The sequence below is a fragment of the Apium graveolens genome, chromosome 7 (genome assembly GCF_009905375.1).
Source record: "Apium graveolens cultivar Ventura chromosome 7, ASM990537v1, whole genome shotgun sequence".
Lineage (NCBI taxonomy): Eukaryota > Viridiplantae > Streptophyta > Magnoliopsida > Apiales > Apiaceae > Apium > Apium graveolens.
This window is the reverse complement of record NC_133653.1, coordinates 4,446,237-4,469,118: the sequence shown is the minus strand read 5'-3', so window position 1 is coordinate 4,469,118 and position 22,882 is coordinate 4,446,237. Positions and strand designations below refer to the sequence as shown.

The window sequence follows — 22,882 nt, the reverse complement described above, 5'->3', positions numbered from 1 at the left end:
ACATGTTTAATGCTCTATATGTAAATATGGATATGTTGTGTAACTTAAAAAGTCCCAAATATGAAATATAAAGAGTGGAAGATATCACAAAATTTAATTTTACTAATTTCTCATTCACAAAAAATAATAATAAATATCCAAAAAATTGAACAAAAGTGATACATCCACAATATAATTGACCTTACATGTAACATTTCAAGGATTAATTTTGTACGAAAAGCACTCATCACACGTCGTCACTATAAATGAGTAAATAAATTTTATAAGAATTCGACTAAAAATGTTCGGAATCGAGTTCGACCATGCCTTAAATTTCAAGCTCGAAGCTCGGCTCGTAAAATCTCGATAGGCTCGTCTGCGGCTCAAAAGCTCGAATCGATTTCACTTACTATTGAAAAAAACTTAAAAAATAATCTGTTAGGTTCGAATTCGATTCGATGAAATATATAAAATATAAATAAAATATTAAATACATATTTAAATATATTTATAAAAAAGTTAAAAATAGTAAAGGTCCGATAAGGCTGGCGAACCTTACGAGCTGGGTAATTTGAATCTCGAGCTCGGCTCGGTAAAGAATTCGAATAGCTCAAGCTCGAGCTTGGCTCGATTATTACCGACGTGAATTTGAATATTTTACGAGGTAAGTACGAATAGCTCACAAATAGTTTGACTCGTTTACGCCCCTTAACTGAAACTAACATAAGGACATATTTAAACAATTTTTGATTTTAATTTCGTAGACTCTAGACTAACCAATATTTAGTTAGCAACTAAACGTGTGTGTATTTTGTCAAAATTTCATTTATATAAATATCAAGAGTACAATCCGGAGGGATAGAGTTTCCCATCCGAAAAAACAGAGTTTCTTTCATTCATTGAAAGTATATCATATCAAATACTCCCGAAAATTTAGATAAAATCACCTTTAATTTCTGAAGAGATAACCCAAATAAAACGCCTCATTAAGAATAATACAAGTGTACTCTGAAATTTCTTCGGACCCTCAAAATTTGTAGCTAAATTATCTTGTTTTTCGAGATCCCTGAATAAATAATTGTATTTTAACGTTTAATTAGAGAATAGCCATTAAATCTCTTTACAGCATCATGAAAATAATAACAAATAAAATGAGGAAAAAAATATTAAAAGTAACAAAAGAAATTATGTATTCGATAAATTATTAGAAAACGAATGTACATATCTTTCATGAAAAGGAAAAAAAATATATAAACTCTAACAAAATAAAATCTTTAGTCAGGCCCTAAAAAAATTGGGGCTTTGAGAAAGCGGATGAGACCGTCGATGATTGGAATTGGGATTTGACGACATGCGGCGTGTGGCGTTGATTGTAGCGAGATCCGGGGGGAGAGAACGAGCTTGACATATTTTTAGTATTATTTGCGGGATAATTGAATTATTCTTTCTATATACTTTAGAATTATATTAAATTTTCAAATATAAAGTTGAATAAATATTGTTTGAATTGTACCTATCATCTTTCTTTACTACAAATGTTATTTAAGTTTTTAAGACACTTTTAATGCGGTAAATTATTAATTTATACAATTCTCAACATGAATTGAAATATTTTTCATAATTTTTTAAATTTATTTTACAAAATTTAACTTTAAAGCTACGTTAACATTGTGGAATAATTTTATGTAATTATTAACCAAGTATAAAAAACGAGTATATAATAGGACACATTTAGCATAAAAAATATTTAAAACTAGTGTGTTGAACGAATCAATTTAATTTATAATTATTTCATGATGCTAACATATAATTTTCAAATTCAACTTCATATATAATAAGAGCAATGTGAAGATTATAATAAACACATCATCTGCAGTCAATTTTATATAGTATATGGAATCGTAGAAATATCAAGACCAAATAATAATGTTCTTTATTAAATTATAATGTAACTAGAAGATAACCCGTGCAAAGCATGGGGTCAAACATTTTTTTTATTAAATTTACTTATAATAATATAATTAGCGTAATATATTGATGTTATGGTCTAACCAAAATACGTGAAATTAAATAATGTATCGTTAATAAAATAATACAGAGTTCGATGTTAGCGATTTTACAACTCAAATGCAAGTGCACATATCGTAATAAATAGTATAAATATTTTGTTCCCATAGACATTAAATTTAAGAAGCTAAATAACATACACTACTTTTCTTTTAATCCAAGTCAAATTCAAAGTTGTTTGCAAGCATAAACTAACTGACATAAGATGCTAAATTTTCAAAAGTTATATAATCAAGATTAACAAAACAAGGTCTATAACTTCATCTTGAGTTCGTCAATAAACTACTAATGTATCTCTATTTTAGTGTTCCAATTGTTAGTCTAAGACATCTAACTAATCACATGGACCATCTTTATCTCAAGTGATCCTAATTTGTCCAGTAATTCCCGTATTTCTATGAAGAATTTAAGTATTATAACAACATTAACATCCACCTTAATTTGATTACGAAGGGTGTTCAACTATATTCCTATCCTGAACACAAATTAACACATATGCCAATCCTTAGCTATAGTGATTAGGTCTTAATTTAGATTTTCTTTCCCAAATCAACCTAAATTACCAAATCAAGTCCAAGGTTGATCATTCCTTGAAAAGTATTACATATAAATCACTATAAACAATGTAATGAACGCCATAATAAAGAATTTAAGAGTAATTTATACAAAACCACAAGAATCCATTATATGCCTAGAAGCAAAATTAGTTGAACATCACAACAAAGAGATATACACAATAAATATATCGTAAAAATATTACAATTAAGAAGAGTAAAGAAGAGAATATAAAACAATATATATATTTTGATCTTGCTCCACCAATTCTCCTCTTGAATATTTCCCGCCTTCTTTCTCCCGTGCTTCTCTCGGTTTTTGTGTGTTACTGTTCTCCTCCAAGTCACGTACGTGTCTAATGTTTTTTTGAATCTATAATAGCCTAAACTAATTGCCCTATATCTTAATATTAATATTTTAATTTTTTAATTAACAATACAAATAAGTATCCTACATGAAGTAGAATTCTCAAATTAGAAATCTGGCCTCATTACTTCTGGCCTTTTTCTGGGCAGTTTGGAATGTTAATAAAATCTGAGACCATACTTAAAGTAAAGGTCTTCTCGTAAGCTTTCCAACGACGCCTGAATCACTTCATTTCGACATCGGGAGCTCCGGTTATAGCAAAAAAGTGAACACCGGGCAAGCTGTCCCAAAAATCCGAATTTTGCTAGAACTTACGTCAAATTTTGCAATTTCAGCCACAATCCTTCTATAATAAGAATTCTCTTTTTTTCCTACAATAAAACATTCAAACTAATTAAATGACAATCCAATTACATGCAAAATAGACTAAAATATAGAGAAAGCATATGATCATAAAGATCATACATCAGAGGTGAAATAAATTATTATAAATATAACACGATCCAAAAAAATTTATTATTTCAATAAAAGTAACATAGAATTATATAGGAAGTAGAAGTATTGTAATTATACTACAATTTCAATAATTTTATTACTTCCACAAAAATAGGAATTTAGGGGCAGAACCAAAAAATAGGGAACTAAAACAGTAAAATCAAGTACCACTAAAACGAGTCAGATTGAAATGAATATACGGTGAAACCAGGTACTCTATCGTTAAAAAATAATATAGAGCTTTATGTTAAATATATGATCCTATTGGGGCCTTCCTCTAATATTTTAAGGTTTTAGATGAGTTAGTTACTCAACATGGTATCAGAGTTTAGGCTGGCGGGAGAACTAAGGTTCGATTCCCAGCCACCCCCAACATTCTCACAATTTATTGTGGATACTAAAGACAATTAATGCCCCAAAGATGGACGCTGGTGTTCCACTCTTCGACCCATAAATGGGCTTTCGAGTGAGAGGGAGTGTTAAATATATGATCCTATTGGGGTCTTCCTCTAATACCTTAAGGTTTTAGATGAGCTGGTATTACTCAACACTTTACAGAAAATAGAAGTATCGTAATCAGAGATGTGAACTATTTTATTATTTTGATAAAAAATAATGAAGAATTTTACGAAAAATAGATATATCGTAATTATAACATGATTCCAAAAATTTTATATTTCATTAAAAAGTAACATGAAACTCTACATGAAATAGGAATCTAGGTGAAATCAAATACGGTATATACCCGTACTAAGATGAAACTAAGAAACTTATCAAAATATAATTTAGAGTTTTATGGGAAATAGAATTGTAATCATAATACAGTTTGAATAATTTTAATATTATCTAAGGGTGAAAATGAGTAAAAATAATAGATATAGAATTGTAAGTCATATAGGATTAAAAGAGGATAAAAATAATACACTTAGAGTTATAACACGAATAAAAAAGGGGACAATTTAATTATTATCTAAGGGTGAAATGGGTAAAAATAATAGATATAGATCTACAATTCAAATAGGATTAAAAGAGGATAAAAATAATACACATAAAGTTATAGCACCAATAAAAAAGGGGTGAAACAAAAGGTGGGGAACCAAAAAGTGAAACTAAAGTACTAGAGCTTTCGCTTATTAATAAAGGTCATTACTGTAATAAGAATCTATCTATCTATTATATATATAATACAACAACAAGGGGGTTTGTTGAGAAAATTAATTCATATGACTATTATACCCCTACTTAGTATTTATTTTATATTTATTCTCACAATTAATATTTATTAGTTGACTATTAATACATATATAATACTTATTGCTCATAATTAATATATGTTAATTGATGTATCATTAACATGTTTCACCATTATATACTTTATATAAACATTGATGTAAATGTAAAATTTATTTAACTAAATCATCATTTATTAAAATCTATTAATTTTACATGATTAATAAACAAATATATACATATTTATACTTACATATATACATAGATATATATATATATATGGCTACTCCAATAGAAACCAATTTAGAATAGAAACTAGAAATCAAATAATTTTTTTTAAATTACTTCGAAATATAACACATATGTTATGCAAATCGATCGTTGTGAGATGTAGAAAAATTCAGTGAAATCGGATTTAAAAAAAAACTTACAATTTGATGGGAAAACTCAAATTAAAAACGGAGGGAAAAAGCTGAAATTGAGTGTGGGAGGGTGCAGAGTAGTTGGGTGGGGTGATTTAAGGGGGACCATTAGATTAAGTTGATTTAATGACTTGGATTAGTTTTTAGTTTTTATTTTAATTTTAGTTTGTATTTGATCATTGCCGTATATATATACATACATACATATATACACACGTGCATATGTACTTATTTGAACTAGACTAGTAGGTCAAATACGAATACTCGAATTGAATACTCCCTATATATATACATACATACATATATACACGTGCATATGTACTTATTTGAACTAGACTAGTAGGTCAAAAGCGAACACTCGAATTGAATACTCGACTAGAATACTAATTTTTACTCATCAATCACATTTTTGACACAAAAAATAATTCTAACCACATTTATAATATGAACACATAAAATAATCTCGAAAAATCAACGAATTATACATATTTTCATGTTCGTGCATAATTTAAATATATTTTATTTCACACTATTCTCTCAATTAATGCATCATTAATATATATATTTTTTAAATATCGCTGAAATATCAAAAAATACTTATTTTATTTTAGATTTATGTTTGAGTAATAAATCAATATATACATATATTTTGTCAATAATAATAACGGTCATAATCATAGTTATAATAATATATCATCCATTAATTATACGTGAGAAACATATAAAACATAAATCTAATTCAAATCAAGTACTTTTTGATATTTCAGTGAAATTTAAAATTCTAAATATTAACATTTATAATTCACTTATTTAGATTATTAATTTGATAATTAATAATATATAAGTTAGATGTCAACTGAAAAAACTATGTATCGAGCATACATATGTGCATTGAACTATTTATGTCTCTAATTAGATAAATTATATATACTACTGTCATACTTTAACTATTATATTTTTATGGTACAAATAAATTCGAATTTAGACAAAAATTAAGGAACTTTGATGTATATAAGTACAATACGAACTTGTATTGACACTAAATGTTGTATGACTATTCAATCACATTTTTAACACAACAAATACACGAAATATTTTTAATCACATTTTTAACATACAAATAAATAGAATAATTATGAACAAATCAATATCTTATACATATTTAGAGAATGCTAGTGTGTCACACTGGCTAAAGATTATGTTATGTATAATTAATCAACCTCTAAAATATCTTGTTAGTATTTTCTTAACCGTCCAGAGTGAGTTATATACCATTCTATTTCTCAAATGTTGTTTTCTTTGAAATGTCTAATAGAAAATGAACACAAACACACATATAATATTTGGCTTATAGCCTTTATTAAATATATGATCATATTGGTTTATTTTGATATTTTGATATCTGGTTGCGGCCTTACACGTCACAACTTGAAAGAATGGTAGCGAATAAAGCAGATAATCTTAGTAATGTTTTTGTATCAAATGAAACGAGAAAGAACCTAGCATGTTCAGAACTATGTATTTGTTAATATTAAACGAGTGATGTAAAAAGTTACTAAGGTCAAGAATAAATATTCAATTAACAATCAAAATTAAAATTATAAGCCTACAAACTAATATATTTTGCAGTATCTCAAACAATCACAAACACTTTTACAACAACCCAATAGATCACCCTTACCAGTGGAGAACAAGAAATACCACAAACATTTCTACAAACAACCCCTATTGATCGCCATTAACACTGGAAAACAAGAAATTGTTTCTTGCCTCTATTATTTCAGTCAAATTTTCAAGAACACGTTCAACCCAAATATCACCGCATACCAAAAATAACTCCTATACACAAACAAATACGAACTCAATCCACCGGACAACGATATGCATATACTGTCAATAATTATAGTTCAAACAAATACTCGAAACAACATTACAACCACACCACAAATACTCATGCTCATACGTACAAATAAATACATCATTTATCCATCAGACAATAACATAAATATACCATTAGCAATTACAGTTGTAAAATAAAATTTAATTAACGTAATATAGAGCATGGCCGTGCATTCGAGTAGTTCCTTAAAAAAAGCTACATATTTGGAAAACTTAACATTCTTGTAATAGGAAATGACGGGCTCATGATATTGCTCTGCTCTTCTGATATTCAGGTGCAATCCAAGTAAAGACTGTAAACTTTGAAATTCGAAGGCTCAACAGAATTAGTTAAAGTGCAACTGTTCACAAATGAGACAGTCTCTTTTGTCTTAGCAAATGAGACAGATACTATATATTCAGCAGAATGTAAGTTGCAGAAATATAAACATGCAATGCTGGAAATATGTTAATGCAAGAACACCAAATCTTTTCACTTGGTTCGGCCCCTATACCTAGTCTATGACCTACATCCAAGTCCCCATGCCAACTAGCATAGAGAATGTATTATATCCACTTAAATAAAGTACTTACAAACTTTCCTTGATTACAATCTTGGCCCTGAATGAAAGAACCCTTTCCCTAGCACACAGCTACCTAGCACACAGCTACTTGGCCTTGATCTTGTAATCAATATTCCCACAACCCGGGACAAGTGATACAATACACCTTCCTTTCAAATACAAATATAATAATGTGAAAGATTACAACTCGACTATAAACTCTTAATTAACTGGATAATCAATGAATGTAATTAAGAGGATGTTTTTCTCAGAAAGATATAAGATGGAAAGTGCAGAGAGTTGTGTGTTTCTGAAAAACATCAAGTCGGTTTATATGGAAAACGTGTAACGGATATAATGGATTTCAAACTCTTTTAAAAATAATAAAGGATAAGATTAGGTTTGAAATATTTGAATGTGTAAAACAAGTAATCCGTTAGAATTGTTTCTTGAAAGAGATAAACCTGAGAGAGATAAGGAATTTGAAATATGTTAGGTTTATCTAAGATATAGTTTGTTTTGAAAAGATAAGTCGAAGGTTATCCAGTTAACTAAGTTAACATTAAACAAAACTCTAATACTTATCTAACTAACTAACAATCTGATTTGTTGTAGACTTCTTCAATGCATCATCAGAAATCACGGATTAACATTCTCCCCCTTTTATGATGATGCCAAGGGTAAAGAAGTGTTATGCTCCCCCTATCAAAAACACTTTAATCTCCTGTTGCAATATGTTAGATAGTAACAGTGTATATATGCAACAATCAGTTGATAATCATGAGAATATGCAAATGAAACATAAGACTTATCAAATGAGACAGGTAAACAAATGGGACAGCAAATAAGAAACAAATGGGACAGCAAATAAGATTAAAAACCAAGATTAAAAACCAAGCACTCAGCAGTACTTAAAGTTATAAAACCTTAAATATTTAATCCAGCACATAAACCAGTGCTATCCAACCAAAATCATCCGATCAACAGATAATTAAACCAAGTATCAAGAAGCAATCGTCTTTAATCAAACAAACACATTAAAAATTCTCCCCCTCAACATCATAAAAGGCGGGTAAAGGAACTAGTCAGAATCATCAACATCAACAGGAGCAGATTCTCGAGTCTTTCGCTTTCCCTTGTTGTGGTAAACAGGAGAAGCACCATACTCGGAGAACAGTTTGTCTAACTTGCCTTCATCTGGAGCTTTCCCATCTCTCTTGTGAAGCCATTCCAGAATATACGAACGATATTCAGCACGAGTCATCCCAAAAGCTTCAGGTGGAGGAACTGCAGGCAGGGGCAAAGGGGAAGTAATCTCGGCTAGAGTCAGATTCAAGTCCGGCAAAGCATAGTTGAGCTAATTCATCGTCTGAGTCAATTTCCACTTCAGAATCATCATCACTCCATGTGAGTAAAGCTTTTTTTTTGGCTTTGAGCTTGTAGCAGTCCTTCTTGAAGTGACCTTTCTTTCCACACTCAAAGCATGCATCCTTGTTTTGATTATTTTTGCCTTCCTTGTTTGAACTAGGTCTGAATTCTTTCTTTGGAAATGAAGACTTCATGGGTCGTTTAGATGTATTCTTTTTGGCCAGAAATTTGTGGAACTTCTTAGTGAGAAGTGCAATCTCCTCATCAGAATCTTCAGAAGAATCACCTGCATCTGCATTAAGAGCCAGAGTTTTCTTGCGAGGAGCTTCATCTTCTTCATCATATCTGCGTAGTTGGTTCTCGAATTCTTCCAATTCACTGAACAGTGTTAGAGTATCCATAGTCGAAAGTAGTGTCGAATCCTGCAGAATTGTCACCTTTGGAGCAAATTTCTTTGGCATTGCTCTGAGGATTTTCCTATTAATCTCAGATTGAGGAATGATCCTTTCCAGAAGTGAGATGGAGTTCATTAATGTCAGAAACCTCCCTTGAGCATCTCGAACGCTTTCATCTCTTTCCAACCTGAAACCTTCATAGTCACTCATTAGCATACTTAATTTTACTTCACGTACCTTAGACGTGCCTTCGTGGCTGACTTTGATCGTATCCCAAATCTGCTTGGCAGTAGTACATGCTGAAACTTTTCTTAATTCTGTAGCTACCATGCCATTGAGAAGTGAGTTCATCGCTTTAGCATTGGAGTTCATTGCATTCACTTCTTCAGGAGAAAGATCCTTGAGAGATTTTGGCTTCCCTTCTTTCATGGGAGTTGTAAAACCATTTTCTACAGCATCCCATTCGAATGCATCACGCTGGAGAAAGATCTTCATACGAAACTTCCAATCATTGTAGTTTTCAGCACCATGAAGCAGTGGTGGATAATTGTTTGAGTACCTATCTGGTTGAGCCATGGATCGCTAGCAAAATAAACACTTAAAAAGAGAATTAAATGCACCTGCTCTGATACCAAATGAAATTCGAAGGCTCAACAGAATTAGTTAAAGTGCAACTGTTCACAAATGAGACAGTCTCTTTTGTCTTAGCAAATGAGACAGATACTATATATTCAGCAGAATGTAAGTTGCAGAAATATAAACATGCAATGCTGGAAATATGTTAATGCAAGAACACCAAATCTTTTCACTTGGTTCGGCCCCTATACCTAGTCTATGGCCTACATCCAAGTCCCCATGCCAACTAGCATAGAGAATGTATTATATCCACTTAAATAAAGTACTTACAAACTTTCCTTGATTACAATCTTGGCCCTGAATGAAAGAACCCTTTCCCTAGCACACAGCTACCTAGCACACAGCTACTTGGCCTTGATCTTGTAATCAATATTCCCACAACCCGGGACAAGTGATACAATACACCTTCTTTTCAAATACAAAGATAATAATGTGAAAGATTACAACTCGACTATAAACTCTTAATTAACTGGATAATCAATGAATGTAATTAAGAGGATGTTTTTCTCAGAAAGATATAAGATGGAAAGTGCAGAGAGTTGTGTGTTTCTGAAAAACATCAAGTCGGTTTATATAGAAAACGTGTAACGGATATAATGGATTTCAAACTCTTTTAAAGATAATAAAGGATAAGATTAGGTTTGAAATATTTGAATGTGTAAAACAAGTAATCCGTTAGAATTGTTTCTTGAAAGAGATAAACCTGAGAGAGATAAGGAATTTGAAATATGTTAGGTTTATCTAAGATAGAGTTTGTTTTGAAAAGATAAGTCAAAGGTTATCCAGTTAACTAAGTTAACATTAAACAAAACTCTAATACTTATCTAACTAACTAACAATCTGATTTGTTGTAGACTTCTTCAATGCATCATCAGAAATCACGGATTAACATTCTCCCCCTTTTATGATGATGCCAAGGGTAAAGAAGTGTTATGCTCCCCCTATCAAAAACACTTTAATCTCCTGTTGCAATATGTTAGATAGTAACAGTGTATATATGCAACAATCAGTTGATAATCATGAGAATATGCAAATGAAACATAAGACTTATCAAATGAGACAGGTAAACAAATGGGACAGCAAATAAGATTAAAAACCAAGATTAAAAACCAAGCACTCAGCAGTACTTAAAGTTATAAAACCTTAAATATTTAATCCAGCACATAAACCAGTGCTATCCAACCAAAATCATCCGATCAACAGATAATTAAACCAAGTATCAAGAAAAATGAAATTCGAAGGCTCAACAGAATTAGTTAAAGTGCAACTGTTCACAAATGAGACAGTCTCTTTTGTCTTAGCAAATGAGACAGATACTATATATTCAGCAGAATGTAAGTTGCAGAAATATAAACATGCAATGCTGGAAATATGTTAATGCAAGAACACCAAATCTTTTCACTTGGTTCGGCCCCTATACCTAGTCTATGGCCTACATCCAAGTCCCCATGCCAACTAGCATAGAGAATGTATTATATCCACTTAAATAAAGTACTTACAAACTTTCCTTGATTACAATCTTGGCCCTGAATGAAAGAACCCTTTCCCTAGCACACAGCTACCTAGCACACAGCTACTTGGCCTTGATCTTGTAATCAATATTCCCACAACCCGGGACAAGTGATACAATACACCTTCCTTTCAAATACAAAGATAATAATGTGAAAGATTACAACTCGACTATAAACTCTTAATTAACTGGATAATCAATGAATGTAATTAAGAGGATGTTTTTCTCAGAAAGATATAAGATGGAAAGTGCAGAGAGTTGTGTGTTTCTGAAAAACATCAAGTCGGTTTATATAGAAAACGTGTAACGGATATAATGGATTTCAAACTCTTTTAAAAATAATAAAGGATAAGATTAGGTTTGAAATATTTGAATGTGTAAAACAAGTAATCCGTTAGAATTGTTTCTTGAAAGAGATAAACCTGAGAGAGATAAGGAATTTGAAATATGTTAGGTTTATCTAAGATAGAGTTTGTTTTGAAAAAATAAGTCAAAGGTTATCCAGTTAACTAAGTTAACATTAAACAAAACTCTAATACTTATCTAACTAACTAACAATCTGATTTGTTGTAGACTTCTTCAATGCATCATCAGAAATCACGGATTAACAAACTTGAAATTTGCATGTACCTTTTAAAGACTATTTTAAATGTGAACTTACTTTTCGAATAATTACATATTTGATCGATCACTTTCAATGGCCAGGATCCTCGCTTGGAGGATGAGCAGAAGTTGGCGCTTGAGGTTGGGACGGTTGGCCTTTGGGTAGGGAGCCCTGGGGCGGGTGATTTTGGGATTCGCCTTGAGGCAGGTGGCTTTGAGGTTGGCCTTGAGGTGGGGAGCCTTGTGCTTGATTGCCTTGGGGTTGGTTGCTTTGAGATGGGTATACGGGGTGTGAGGGGCCTTGGGGCGGGTAGCCTTGTGGTTGATATTGGGAATTATAGCCTTGGTGTGGGGCGCCTTGTGGCGGGTATGCTTGGTATGGGGAGCCTTGGGGTGGGTAACCTTGTTGTTGATTCTGGTAGTTGTAGCCTTGGTGTGGGGAGCCTTGGGCTGCATAGCTTCGCGGTTGAAATTGGGAGTTGTAGCCTTGGGGTTGGCCTTGTGGACAACCATACGGTGTCTGCCCATAGCCTTGCGGATATCCTACAGGGGGAGGATATGGCTGATCGACACGTGACATCTGCTGAGGCGGGGGAACTGCCATAGGCTGTGGACCAAATCGACCATCTCGTTTATCCATTTCAAGCTTGTGCTGTGTCTGCAACAAAGCAATTGATCAAATACTCCAAGAATGATACAGATGTAGCATTAGAAATGCTAGGTAAGGTCTTAAAACAGACTAAGTTTCATTGAATTGAAAAAGAAATAAGTAGAATTTTCCGATTTCAGGAGTGCCATCCAAGCAGAAACCCCATGATCTTATTGGCAAAAATTCTCGGTTCTTGAATATGTAGAAGTAAGGGGCTAGTTATGAAATTATACCTGCATACACGCACACACCCTAGCAAAGAGGAAAAAGATGATTCTTAGTCCCTTGTGAATGCTAAACATTAAATCAGAAACTAAGGAACAATGCGTACGTGCAATAGACCATATCAGACAAGCAATTGAGGATCTGAGAGGCTTCTGATATTTCATCACTGCCAACTATAATTGCGACAAGGGAAAATATGCATGCTAGTTGTTGAAGACAAACCATGAAAGCCTGTGTTACCATACGAGAAAATTCAGTTTGCTAGAACGAGAGATCAGGGACGAGGATGCAAGTAAAGGGCAGAGAAAGAGTACAATGATGCAATTATCACATTTCGTTGTTTGTATATTGAACTCATCTTGCAAAAGAAAACGAGTTGATGCGACAGAATTTGCAAAGCAAAGGAAGACCTGCAATTTTTGACAATATCAGACTCCATAACATCAAAGCAACGCTTAATGCAGCTGGGAAAAACAGAGATTTTTTGTTAGTAAAAACTTTTAAAGGCAATTGCTCTACCTCAGTGCAAAGACAGAACTCAGGGCATTTACTTTCTCCGCAATGACCACTGCAGGGGAGAAAACCACCACAACAAACATACCTGTGGCACAATACAAGTATAAATTGCACACGTTTAAACACCACAACAACAAAAACAGAGGTATGAAATTGTGCATACCTCGACATATCGTTGTAAAGAGCTCGCTTACGAAGCATGTATGATGCACATGGTGCACTGCAATCCACAGAATGTACTTAAATGCAGCATTAACAGCAAAAATAAAATTGCAGACTGAAGTATTATCAAAAAAAGGCACGTGATGACGATTAACAGAGCCAAACTTTACATCTGTTAGGTTAAATTATTCACACTACATTCACATACAAATTTTTCTTTCAATGTAAAAATTTGCGATTCAATTAATATTATTAACCTTCATCCAGTATACATATAACATTCACCTGCAAGTTTGTAGTTTAACACTCTGAAATAAGTCTGTAACTGAATGATCATAAACATTCACTGCAATCATAGATGTTCATCTGAATCTCGACGTGCCAGAATGATCATAAACATTCACGTACACAGCACATTTTACAAATTTATCGTATAAAAGATCCTAATAGACAACCAAAAGCTAAAAAACAATTGGAATTAGAAAAGTACGTACCACAATGCTGCAAAACAGCAATCTGCATGATCAATTCAGATAATAATTGACCAACTATAGAGAAAAAAACATAGATGAAACGATAGGAATAATTAAATGAAAACGGAGAAAGTGATATATACATGGGGCATCAGCTGTCATTGTGGAAATGAGATCGGAGTGCCATACATTCCGATAGCTCTGCCGGAGCTGCATCTTATCTAACTGCGCTTGTGATGACGGCATTGTTAACTCGGGATCAACACAGGTTCACTCTCGTAGTTTCTGAACAATAATTTTATAGATCAATGCAGGATAACAACTTAGGGTCTTATCTATCAGACCTTAACTATAATACACTCATGTGTAGAATTGGATTGGTATATGGTGTATTAACAGATGTTAACCAATGTCTATTTTTTGTTTGTGAAATATATCTTTTTATCATTATTCAGAAGAAAAAGTCTACACAAGTGTAAAAGAATTACGTACTTATGAAAAGATCCCGTTATAAAATCCAAAAGCGTTCTAGTTGTACAGGAATTTTCAACAATTTTTCACAATCCAATACTTGATACTTGATGAGAGAAGGGAAAGCTCCGTCCACAACTTCCAATTCTTCCAAATCGTCGAAATCACTTAATTTTAAAATTTGAAGACTTGGAAACGAATTATGACTGCATACCATTTTGTCTCCAATGTACACATCAATCAACTCAAGAGCGGTGAGATTAGACAAACTTCCCAAGGTGGGCATAGGATCTATAGTAAACTCACTATAGCCTAGACTTAAATCCGTGACAGAATCTGGCAGAAAACATAGTTCCAATGGATCATTTAGAGCACCGAATAAGTCTACACTCTTAAGACGACTGCAACACGAGAGTGGCCTCATTGTTGGAATAACACCCGAAAAAAACCATATTTCCGCTGTTTGGAGACTTGTTAAATTGGCTATGGACTCCAGAGTGTGACCTTGTCCTTCTTCTTGCTCCTCCTCTTTCTCCTCCCCCTCTTGTCCTTCTTCTTCTTGTTCTTTTATAGTTAGTGTATGGAGGTTGGTGAGATTAACCGTATCAATCTTGATCCATTCTATATACGGTATAGTACGGATAGTGTGTAACTTTGTTTGGTGGGTACTACTTATATTAAAATTCCCACTGATTTCAATGTCTAGACACCTCAACTCATGCAATTCGCATATCTCAGGAGGAACTGTGTACCGTCTATTCCAAGAACCCTGCAAAGTTTGTAGCTTTTTCAGCTTGCCTATACTTGCTGGAATTTGTATAGGTATGTCAAAAGACTCCTCACCACCCATTAGGCCCAAGTATTTTAAGAGAACTAAATTTCCTATTTCTTCTGGTATCCTCTCTGAGTCAACACCTCTCATATCTAGCACTCTGAGATTTCTGAATCTCCTGAACACCAGCTTCATTTCATTTAATTCAACTTTACCACTGACATATTTTAATAGTGCTAATGAACGCAAATTTGAAGCATTAAATCTACGCTCAACTAATTCCATGTACTCACCTATTTTACTATGAATGACATGACGCGGTTGTCCTTCCAACCAATGAATGGGATCTGGATGGTGTTTACCTGAGTCAAAAACGACCAACAACTTGTGCTCCTCTGCTTTATTTATGGCAAGATCACGGACCAGATCGTGGACCCGGAAACTCGAAACTTGTCCGTTCAATCGCAAACTTTCAACCTGAATCAAATTGCGGTTAATTAGCTCATTTAAATAATCTTCAGCCAAATCTTCCATGAGTACTCCTTCACATTCTGGTATAAATTCTTCTGCAATCCATAGAAGCTTCAACTTGTTTGACTCAATCTCATGGTCTTCTGGGTACCTTGCAAGGTAGAGAAAACAGTCTTTTATCTGGGTAGACAAGTCATCGTAACTCAAGCTCATTATTTCGTCAATCTGGAATGAGCCACCTTCCTTCAATTGTCTCCAGATATGCTCCTTTACCTTCGACCAATAACCATAGCTCTTGTTGTGCAATAATAGGCCGCTCAGTATCACAATTGCAAGTGGTAAACCTCGACATTTACCAACCATCTCCCTTCCTAATTTCTTCAAATTCGGGGTTGTTGGTTCTGCTCTCTTACAGAACAGTTGCCAGCTCTCATCTTCCATTAGAAAACGGAGTTGATAGACAAAACATTTGTCATCTGCCATCTCTGCAATTTTTTTGTTTCTTGTAGTTATGATAATTCTACTACCATTCTTCTGATTCGGAAATGCAATTTTTAACTGGTCCCATGCCTTGATGTCCCATATATCATCAATCAACGCCAAATAGCGGCCTCGATCTTGAAGTAACTTTGGCAGGTACTGCAGTAAATCGTGCTCGTCCATGTTTGACAGATATTGTTCGTGCTCAGGTCCCATAAAAGACTTTACTATTCTCTTTAGAACATCTTTAATGGTATATTCGTTGGACACACAAACCTTAGCACGAGTGTCAAAATTTCTCAACTCGCCAGAGTTGTACAACTTAGTGGCAAGTGAAGTCTTTCCCAAGCCCCCCATTCCGTGAATTGAAATGACTTTGAGGGCGAGATCCTTGCTATCAAGTTCAGCCTTCAAAATCTTAAAATCATCCTCGAAACCAACCACATCCACCTGGTTATCAATGGCGGTGGTTCTTAATAATGTTCTCTGTTTCTGCTGCACGTTTGGAGTGGCTAAGATGTTGTCAATACGGTACTCAGTTCGCCTATTCTTGATGACAACGATCCTTTTTTGGAGTGACTCAATCTCCTTGCCAATATCATAAAGCATGACTTCTTTATTGCACACGCAGACACAGGCCCGAACACGATCCAAGATACCTTGTTTTGGAGCTGCATGTTCTTGTTGGTGTGCATTGAAATTGCTCAGGATAGTTACCGCGTCATTGGCAACATCTCTGACATCCTTCACCCAGTTGCTGATTTGCTCCTCCTCCAGCCTTGATTCTGCTGATCTGACGGAAGATTGGAGGTAGCGCAGTTCATCTTTGAGCCATCTTACATTATCTTTCACTTCTAGTAGAATGTTAACTTCTTGTGCAATAAATTCACCAAGCTTTTCGATTGCAAAAGATACGATTGCATCAACCATTTTTCTCAGGAACAACAAGAAAAATACAAATCGGACTAAATTTATGTGACTTGGGAAGGCTGGTCTGCTGCAGATTCTTTGACTTGTAGGGTTTGTTAGGCCAAATGTAAACTCTATATAGCAGAAACATATGGTTCAGAGATTATTTAAATAATCTGATCGAACTGGATCTGAATGAATTATTGAGTTAATAATTAAAGTAGACATTTGACTTTTCTTATTTGATGCCGCATATGGTGTCCCCGTAACATGCTTTCAGTTTTTGGTTTCTGCAACAACCAGAGTGTTGTCCTTTTGTGGATATGCTGACTAATATACATTGGGAGAAATTATTATTCGATAAATTTTCAAATTAATGTTTAAATTGAGTTTTATTTGAAGACATTTCTATGAGCCTGAGGATGAAGGTCTCTTTTTTCTTTTTTCAACTGATTTTTTCATTGAGTTTTTGCTTTTTAGCTCTGACAGCTTTTTAAGTTCGATGACACCAATTCCAGTTGGTATTCCTTGTTGGCGTTGCTCTTAGGTGCTTTTCGACTACTCTTCTACAAAGCAAGTCCCCGCATCAGACCTTGTATAATTTTCCTTGCAATTATGATTTCTTAGGGGTGTTTGGTTGTCTGTGCAACGTGCATAATCAACCACAACCATGCCAAAGGACAGATTTAGTTTCCAAAGAAGGCGGTGTGTGTGTTCAGGTTATTCATTTATACAAAGAGGTCGAAAGGCATGCGATCTTGAAACTCATGAATGTTTGTTTCCAGTAACGTTTGATTTGTCGAAATTTATTTTTCATGTTTCTATTAATTTTTCTACTTTTGGGCAGATTAGTTAAAAGAATTATCGTAAACATGATAAAGGAAAAGGATTCAGATTGCTCTTTAATTAATAGGAAATACAAACTTTTAAAAAGTAAAATAAAATTCAGAAGAAAATAGCAGCATCTATGAAAAATTGGCTGACGCCCACCAGCAACGTTCTAGTAGTACGGGAATCTTCTTCAGTTTTCTGCATTCCAATGTTTGAAATTTTTTGAGAGAAGGGAAAGCTCCGTCCCCAACTTCCAGTTCTTCCAGATTGGAGAAGAACAGTAGTTTCAAAATTTCAAGACATGGAAACGCGTTGGGACGGCAAACCATTTTGTTTCCCTTGTACACATTAATCAACTCGAGAGCTGTAAGATTCGACAAACTTCCCAGAGTGGGAACTGGATCTTCTCTAAACTCGCTAGTGTCTAGACTTAAATCCGTGACTGAATTAGGCAAATAACATAGTTCCCATGGATCTTTCAGAGTACCCATTAAGTTGACGCTCTTGAGACGATTGCAAGACGAGAGTGGTTTCAGTGTTGGAATCTCAACATAACTAAAGGATAGGCTGAATGTTTGCAGACATGTTATATTAGCCATGGACTCCAAAGTGTAGTAACCATAATCTCCTTTTTTATCTTGAACTGACAGTGCATGGAGGTTGGTGAGATTAACAGTATCAATCTTCATCCATTCCTTATACTGTATAATACAGAGAGTGTGCAACTTTTTTTGGTGGTTACCTATTTTCAAACTCCCACTAATTTTGAAGTCTACACACCTCAACTCATGCAACTCAGATATCTCTGTAGGAACTGTATACTCTCTGGTCCAAGAACCGTGCAAAGTTTGTAGCTTTTTCAGCTTGCCTATACTTGGCGGAATCTTTATAGGTATTATAGAATAGTTCTCACCGCCCATTAAGCCCAAGTACTTTAAAAGAACTAAATCTCCTATTTCTTCTGGTATCCTCTCTGAGTCCACACTTCTCATATCTAGGACTTTTAGATTTTTAAATTTGCTGTACAACTTCGTTTCTCTTATTTCACTGAAATAATTTACTAGTGCCAATGAACGCAAATTTGAAGCATCATATCCATTTTCAAGTAATTTCAAGTACTCACCTAATTCAGTATGAATGACATGACGCGATTGTCCGTCCAACAAATTGACTGGATTGTGTTTTCCTGAGTCGAAAACGAACAACAGCTTGTGCTCCTTTGCTTTATTTAAGGCAAGATCACGTACAAGATCGTGCACCCGACAAGTCAGAACTTGTCCGTTCAATCGCAATCTTTCAATCTGAAGCAAATTGCGATTAATTAGCTCATTCAAATAATCTTCAGCCAAGTCCTCCATGACTACTCCTCCTTGATCAGCTCCTGATATAAATTCCTCTGCAATCCATAGAAGCTTTAACTCGTCTGAGTAAATCACATGGTCTTCCGGGTACCTTGCAAGATAGAGAAAACAGTCTCTCATTTGAGGAGACAATTCGATATAACTCAAGCTCAGTATTTCTTCAATCTGCATAGAGCCACCTTCCTTCAATTGTCTCCACATATTCTGCTTCACATTTGACCAATAACTATAGCTCTTGTTGTGCAATAATAGGCCGCTCAGTATCACAATTGCAAGTGGTAAACCTCGACATTTACCAACCATCTCCCTTCCTAATTTCTTTAAATCGTCTGTTGTTGGTTCTGCTCTCTTACAGAACAATTGCCAGCTCTCTTCTTCCGTTAGAAAACGAAGTTGATGCACAAAACATTTGTCATCTACCTTCTCTGCAACATTTTTGTTTCGTGTAGTCACGATGATTCTACTACCATTCTTTTGATTTGGAAATGCAATTTTAATCTGGTTCCATACCTTTTCATCCCATATATCATCAATCAACGCCAAATAGCGGCCTCCATCTTGAAGTAACTTTTTCAGGTACTGCAGCAAATCATGCTCATCCATGGTTGACAAATGTTGTCCGTGCTCAGGTCCCATTAGAGACTTTATTATTCTTTTCAGAACATCTTTAATGTTAAATTCGTTGGACACACAGACCTTAGCATGAGTGTCAAAATTTCTCAACTCGCTAGAGTTGTACAACTTTGTGGCAAGTGAAGTCTTGCCCAAGCCCCCCATTCCGTGAATTGAAATGACTTTGAGAGAGAGATCCTCGCTATCAAGTTGAAGCTTCAGAGTCCTAAAATGGTCCTCCAAACCAACCACATCCACCTGGTTATCAATTGCAGTTGTTCTTAATAATGTTCTTTGTTTCTGCTGCACGTTTGGAGTGGCTAGGATGTTGTCAATACGGTACTCAGTTCGCCTGTTCTTGATCAAAACAATCCTATCGTGGAGTGACTCGATAGCCCTGCCAATATCAGAAAGCGCTACTTCTCTCTTGAACCTGCGACCCCGGGCCCGAACACGCCGCAAGATACCGTGTTTTGGAGCTGCATATATTTGTTGGAGAGCATTGAAATCGTTCAGGATAGTTACGGCATCATTGGCAACATCTCTGACGTTGTTCACCCAGTTGCGGATTAGCTCCTCTTCCTGCCTCGACTCTGCATGTCGTACTGCAGATTGGAGGTAGCCTAATTCATCTTTGAGCCACCTTACATTCTCTTTCACTCCAATTCGAATGTTAACTTCTTGTGCTATAAATTCACCGAGCTTTTCGATTGCATAAGATACGATTGCATCAACCATTCTTTTCAATAAAGCTTTATGATCAAAAAGTAATGGAATCAACAACAAGAATTTTACAAAGTGACTCAGGGAGGCTGGTCTATATATAGTGCTCAGACATAAAAGTGATAATGCTTAATTCAGTGGTATGCTTTTCACAACAGTCTCGTCAACAACTGCAAATGCTTGTCATTTTGTAAATAATTTCTACTCAAGTGCATAGAAGTTTCTACTTGGGAGATTATTCAAGCAGATGTAAGAGATGCATGCGACGTATATCCTTAATATCTTTAATTCCGTGTTAGTATTAAATATAAAAAATTCATTGTAGAATTCAAATAATTCTTGGGTGAGCCAGAGTCGAACCCAGGACCTGGGACAACAAAGGATAAGCTTCTTACCACTTGAGCTATCCAATCGTGCTCACATATGACTATATTTGATCTTATAGATTAGACGTAAATTAATAGTCAATCGCTTACGATGAATAGTGCCAAAAATCAATATAGGAAACTTATTACGGGACGGAGGGAGTACAACGTAATAGATATAAATTGCAACTTGAAGGTTGTCGGAGACTTGTCCTAATTATTGAAGAAGAGGGACCATGACAGTAACGTTAGTTAAATTTGGTTTTGCAGTGACCTTGTCAGTATTTGTTGCCTTGTTAATCCGGTGATCTGAATCAATCTAATGGAATATTATTTGGGACTTGGTAGTTTGTCAAACCACGCGTAAATAGGACATGATAAAACGACAAGCAAATTTTAGTATTTGTGTTAGTATTTTGAGCGCATACTAGGAAACTGCATAATCGAGTCTGTTGATTTTTCATTTATTCTCTGGGGTACGGTATACCACATTACATTTATATTTCAATATTTATGATAAATATGCATATTTTTTTTATTAAATAGGCAGATTCATCTAGAGCGGGTAATCGGGTCGTGTCGTGTCCTTTCGTGTCGTGTAATTTCGTGTTTCGTGTATGTAAACATGAAACTCATATCCGACCCGAAATGATTTCGTGTACCTATATGTGAAACCCATATCCGATTCGAATCGTGTCGTGTACTTTTCGTGTATATTAAATAAAAAAATAATATAATATATATATACATATAATATATAAAAAAATCTATTTTAATGTATAATTTAATGAAATATGGAGAGTGTATATATAAATATATATATTTTTACATAGTATTCTATAAAAACTTGTAAATATTTATATTATATTTATATTATATACATAAATATATGCATGTGTTATATATATTAATTTATAAATATATTTATCTCGTGTAATTTCGTGTACTTTCGTGTACCAAAATTGAAACCCATATCCGACACTAAATCTATCGTGTAATTTCGTATTCGTGTACATTCGTGTTTCGTGTACCAAAAATTAAAACTCATATCCGTATTTTTCGTGTCGTTTCGTGTCGTGTTCACGTGTCGTGTACCAAATTATCCGCTCTAGATTCATCTTTGAGCCACCTTACATTTTCTTTCACTCCAATTTGAATGTTAACTTCCTGTGCAATAAATTCACCAAGCTTTTCGATAACAAAAGATACGATTGCATCAACAATTCTTTTTTTTATCAAGATTTATGATACAAAGGTAATGGAATGAACAAGAAGAATATAGGCACAGGCATAAAAGTAATAATGCTTAATTCACTGTTATGCCTTGAAATACAATTGCAATGTTTGTCATTTTGTTTATAACTGGTTGCGAAACATGGCCGTGTTTAAATAATTTTTAAAAATCATAATAGTATGGGTGTTATGTCAAAATTTCTATTTTCTAATTTGTACTCACAAAACCCAATCCAAACTACCCAAACTATGTGGTGGTGGGAAGAATTGCCCAAGATACCCATTAAACACGAATGTGGTTAATACGTATACTGAATATACATCACGAAGATGTATGTTTTGTATATATTTAGACATAAACATGTCGAACATTATTTTTTTTTTGTTTTTTTAATATATGATACGCATGTTGAACATTCGCATTAAGCAAACTCAAAACTTTAAATTACAGTGACCACGCATAAGAAACAAGAAACATGTGTATATTTCAAACAAAATATTAGTACACATTAGTTGGCTGGTTTTTTAACCACTATTTCACGCTAATATGTATTTTCGGGCA

The 22,882-nt window shown here is 34.1% G+C and overlaps 3 protein-coding genes across 5 annotated transcripts; all 3 read right to left on the bottom strand.

Annotated features, from left to right (window-relative positions):
- Positions 1 to 12,057: 12,057 nt before the first annotated feature.
- Positions 12,058 to 14,371, bottom strand: LOC141675056 (uncharacterized). 3 transcript variants are annotated; one of them, XM_074481765.1, is made up of 8 exons: positions 14,236 to 14,371; positions 14,114 to 14,135; positions 13,621 to 13,677; positions 13,461 to 13,542; positions 13,273 to 13,351; positions 13,048 to 13,172; positions 12,950 to 12,968; positions 12,058 to 12,725 (listed from the first exon to the last, which is right to left on the bottom strand). In XM_074481765.1, the coding sequence occupies exons 1-8, from the start codon at positions 14,242 to 14,244 to the stop codon at positions 12,159 to 12,161; spliced, it is 960 nt and encodes a 319-aa protein (XP_074337866.1). In that variant the 5' UTR covers positions 14,245 to 14,371; the 3' UTR covers positions 12,058 to 12,158. The 3 variants fall into 3 exon arrangements, with proteins under 3 accessions (XP_074337866.1, XP_074337865.1, XP_074337867.1); XM_074481764.1 differs by having other exon boundaries at positions 13,256 to 13,351; positions 14,236 to 14,346; XM_074481766.1 differs by lacking the exons at positions 14,114 to 14,135; positions 14,236 to 14,371 and having other exon boundaries at positions 13,621 to 13,925.
- Positions 14,372 to 14,600: 229 nt separating this feature from the next.
- On the bottom strand, positions 14,601 to 18,000 carry LOC141675054 (putative disease resistance RPP13-like protein 3). Its single transcript, XM_074481762.1, has one exon. The coding sequence runs from the start codon at positions 17,214 to 17,216 to the stop codon at positions 14,601 to 14,603; it is 2,616 nt and encodes an 871-aa protein (XP_074337863.1). The 5' UTR covers positions 17,217 to 18,000.
- Positions 18,001 to 18,068: 68 nt separating this feature from the next.
- Positions 18,069 to 20,855, bottom strand: LOC141675055 (disease resistance protein RPP13-like). The gene has a single exon (XM_074481763.1). It carries the CDS (start codon positions 20,735 to 20,737, stop codon positions 18,161 to 18,163), a length of 2,577 nt encoding a protein of 858 aa, XP_074337864.1. The 5' UTR covers positions 20,738 to 20,855; the 3' UTR covers positions 18,069 to 18,160.
- Positions 20,856 to 22,882: the final 2,027 nt, after the last annotated feature.

Coding starts and splice junctions, on each gene's coding strand:
- LOC141675056 (XM_074481764.1), bottom strand. CDS start 14,338: ATGCCGTCATCACAAGCGCAGTTAGATAAGATGCAGCTCCGGCAGAGC. Junction 13,543..13,620: donor CTTTACAACGATATGTCGAG/GTATGCACAATT, acceptor ATTGTGCCACAG/GTATGTTTGTTGTGGTGGTT. Junction 13,352..13,460: donor AGTTCTGTCTTTGCACTGAG/GTAGAGCAATTG, acceptor CAAAAATTGCAG/GTCTTCCTTTGCTTTGCAAA.
- LOC141675055 (XM_074481763.1), bottom strand. CDS start 20,737: ATGGTTGATGCAATCGTATCTTATGCAATCGAAAAGCTCGGTGAATTT.
- LOC141675054 (XM_074481762.1), bottom strand. CDS start 17,216: ATGGTTGATGCAATCGTATCTTTTGCAATCGAAAAGCTTGGTGAATTT.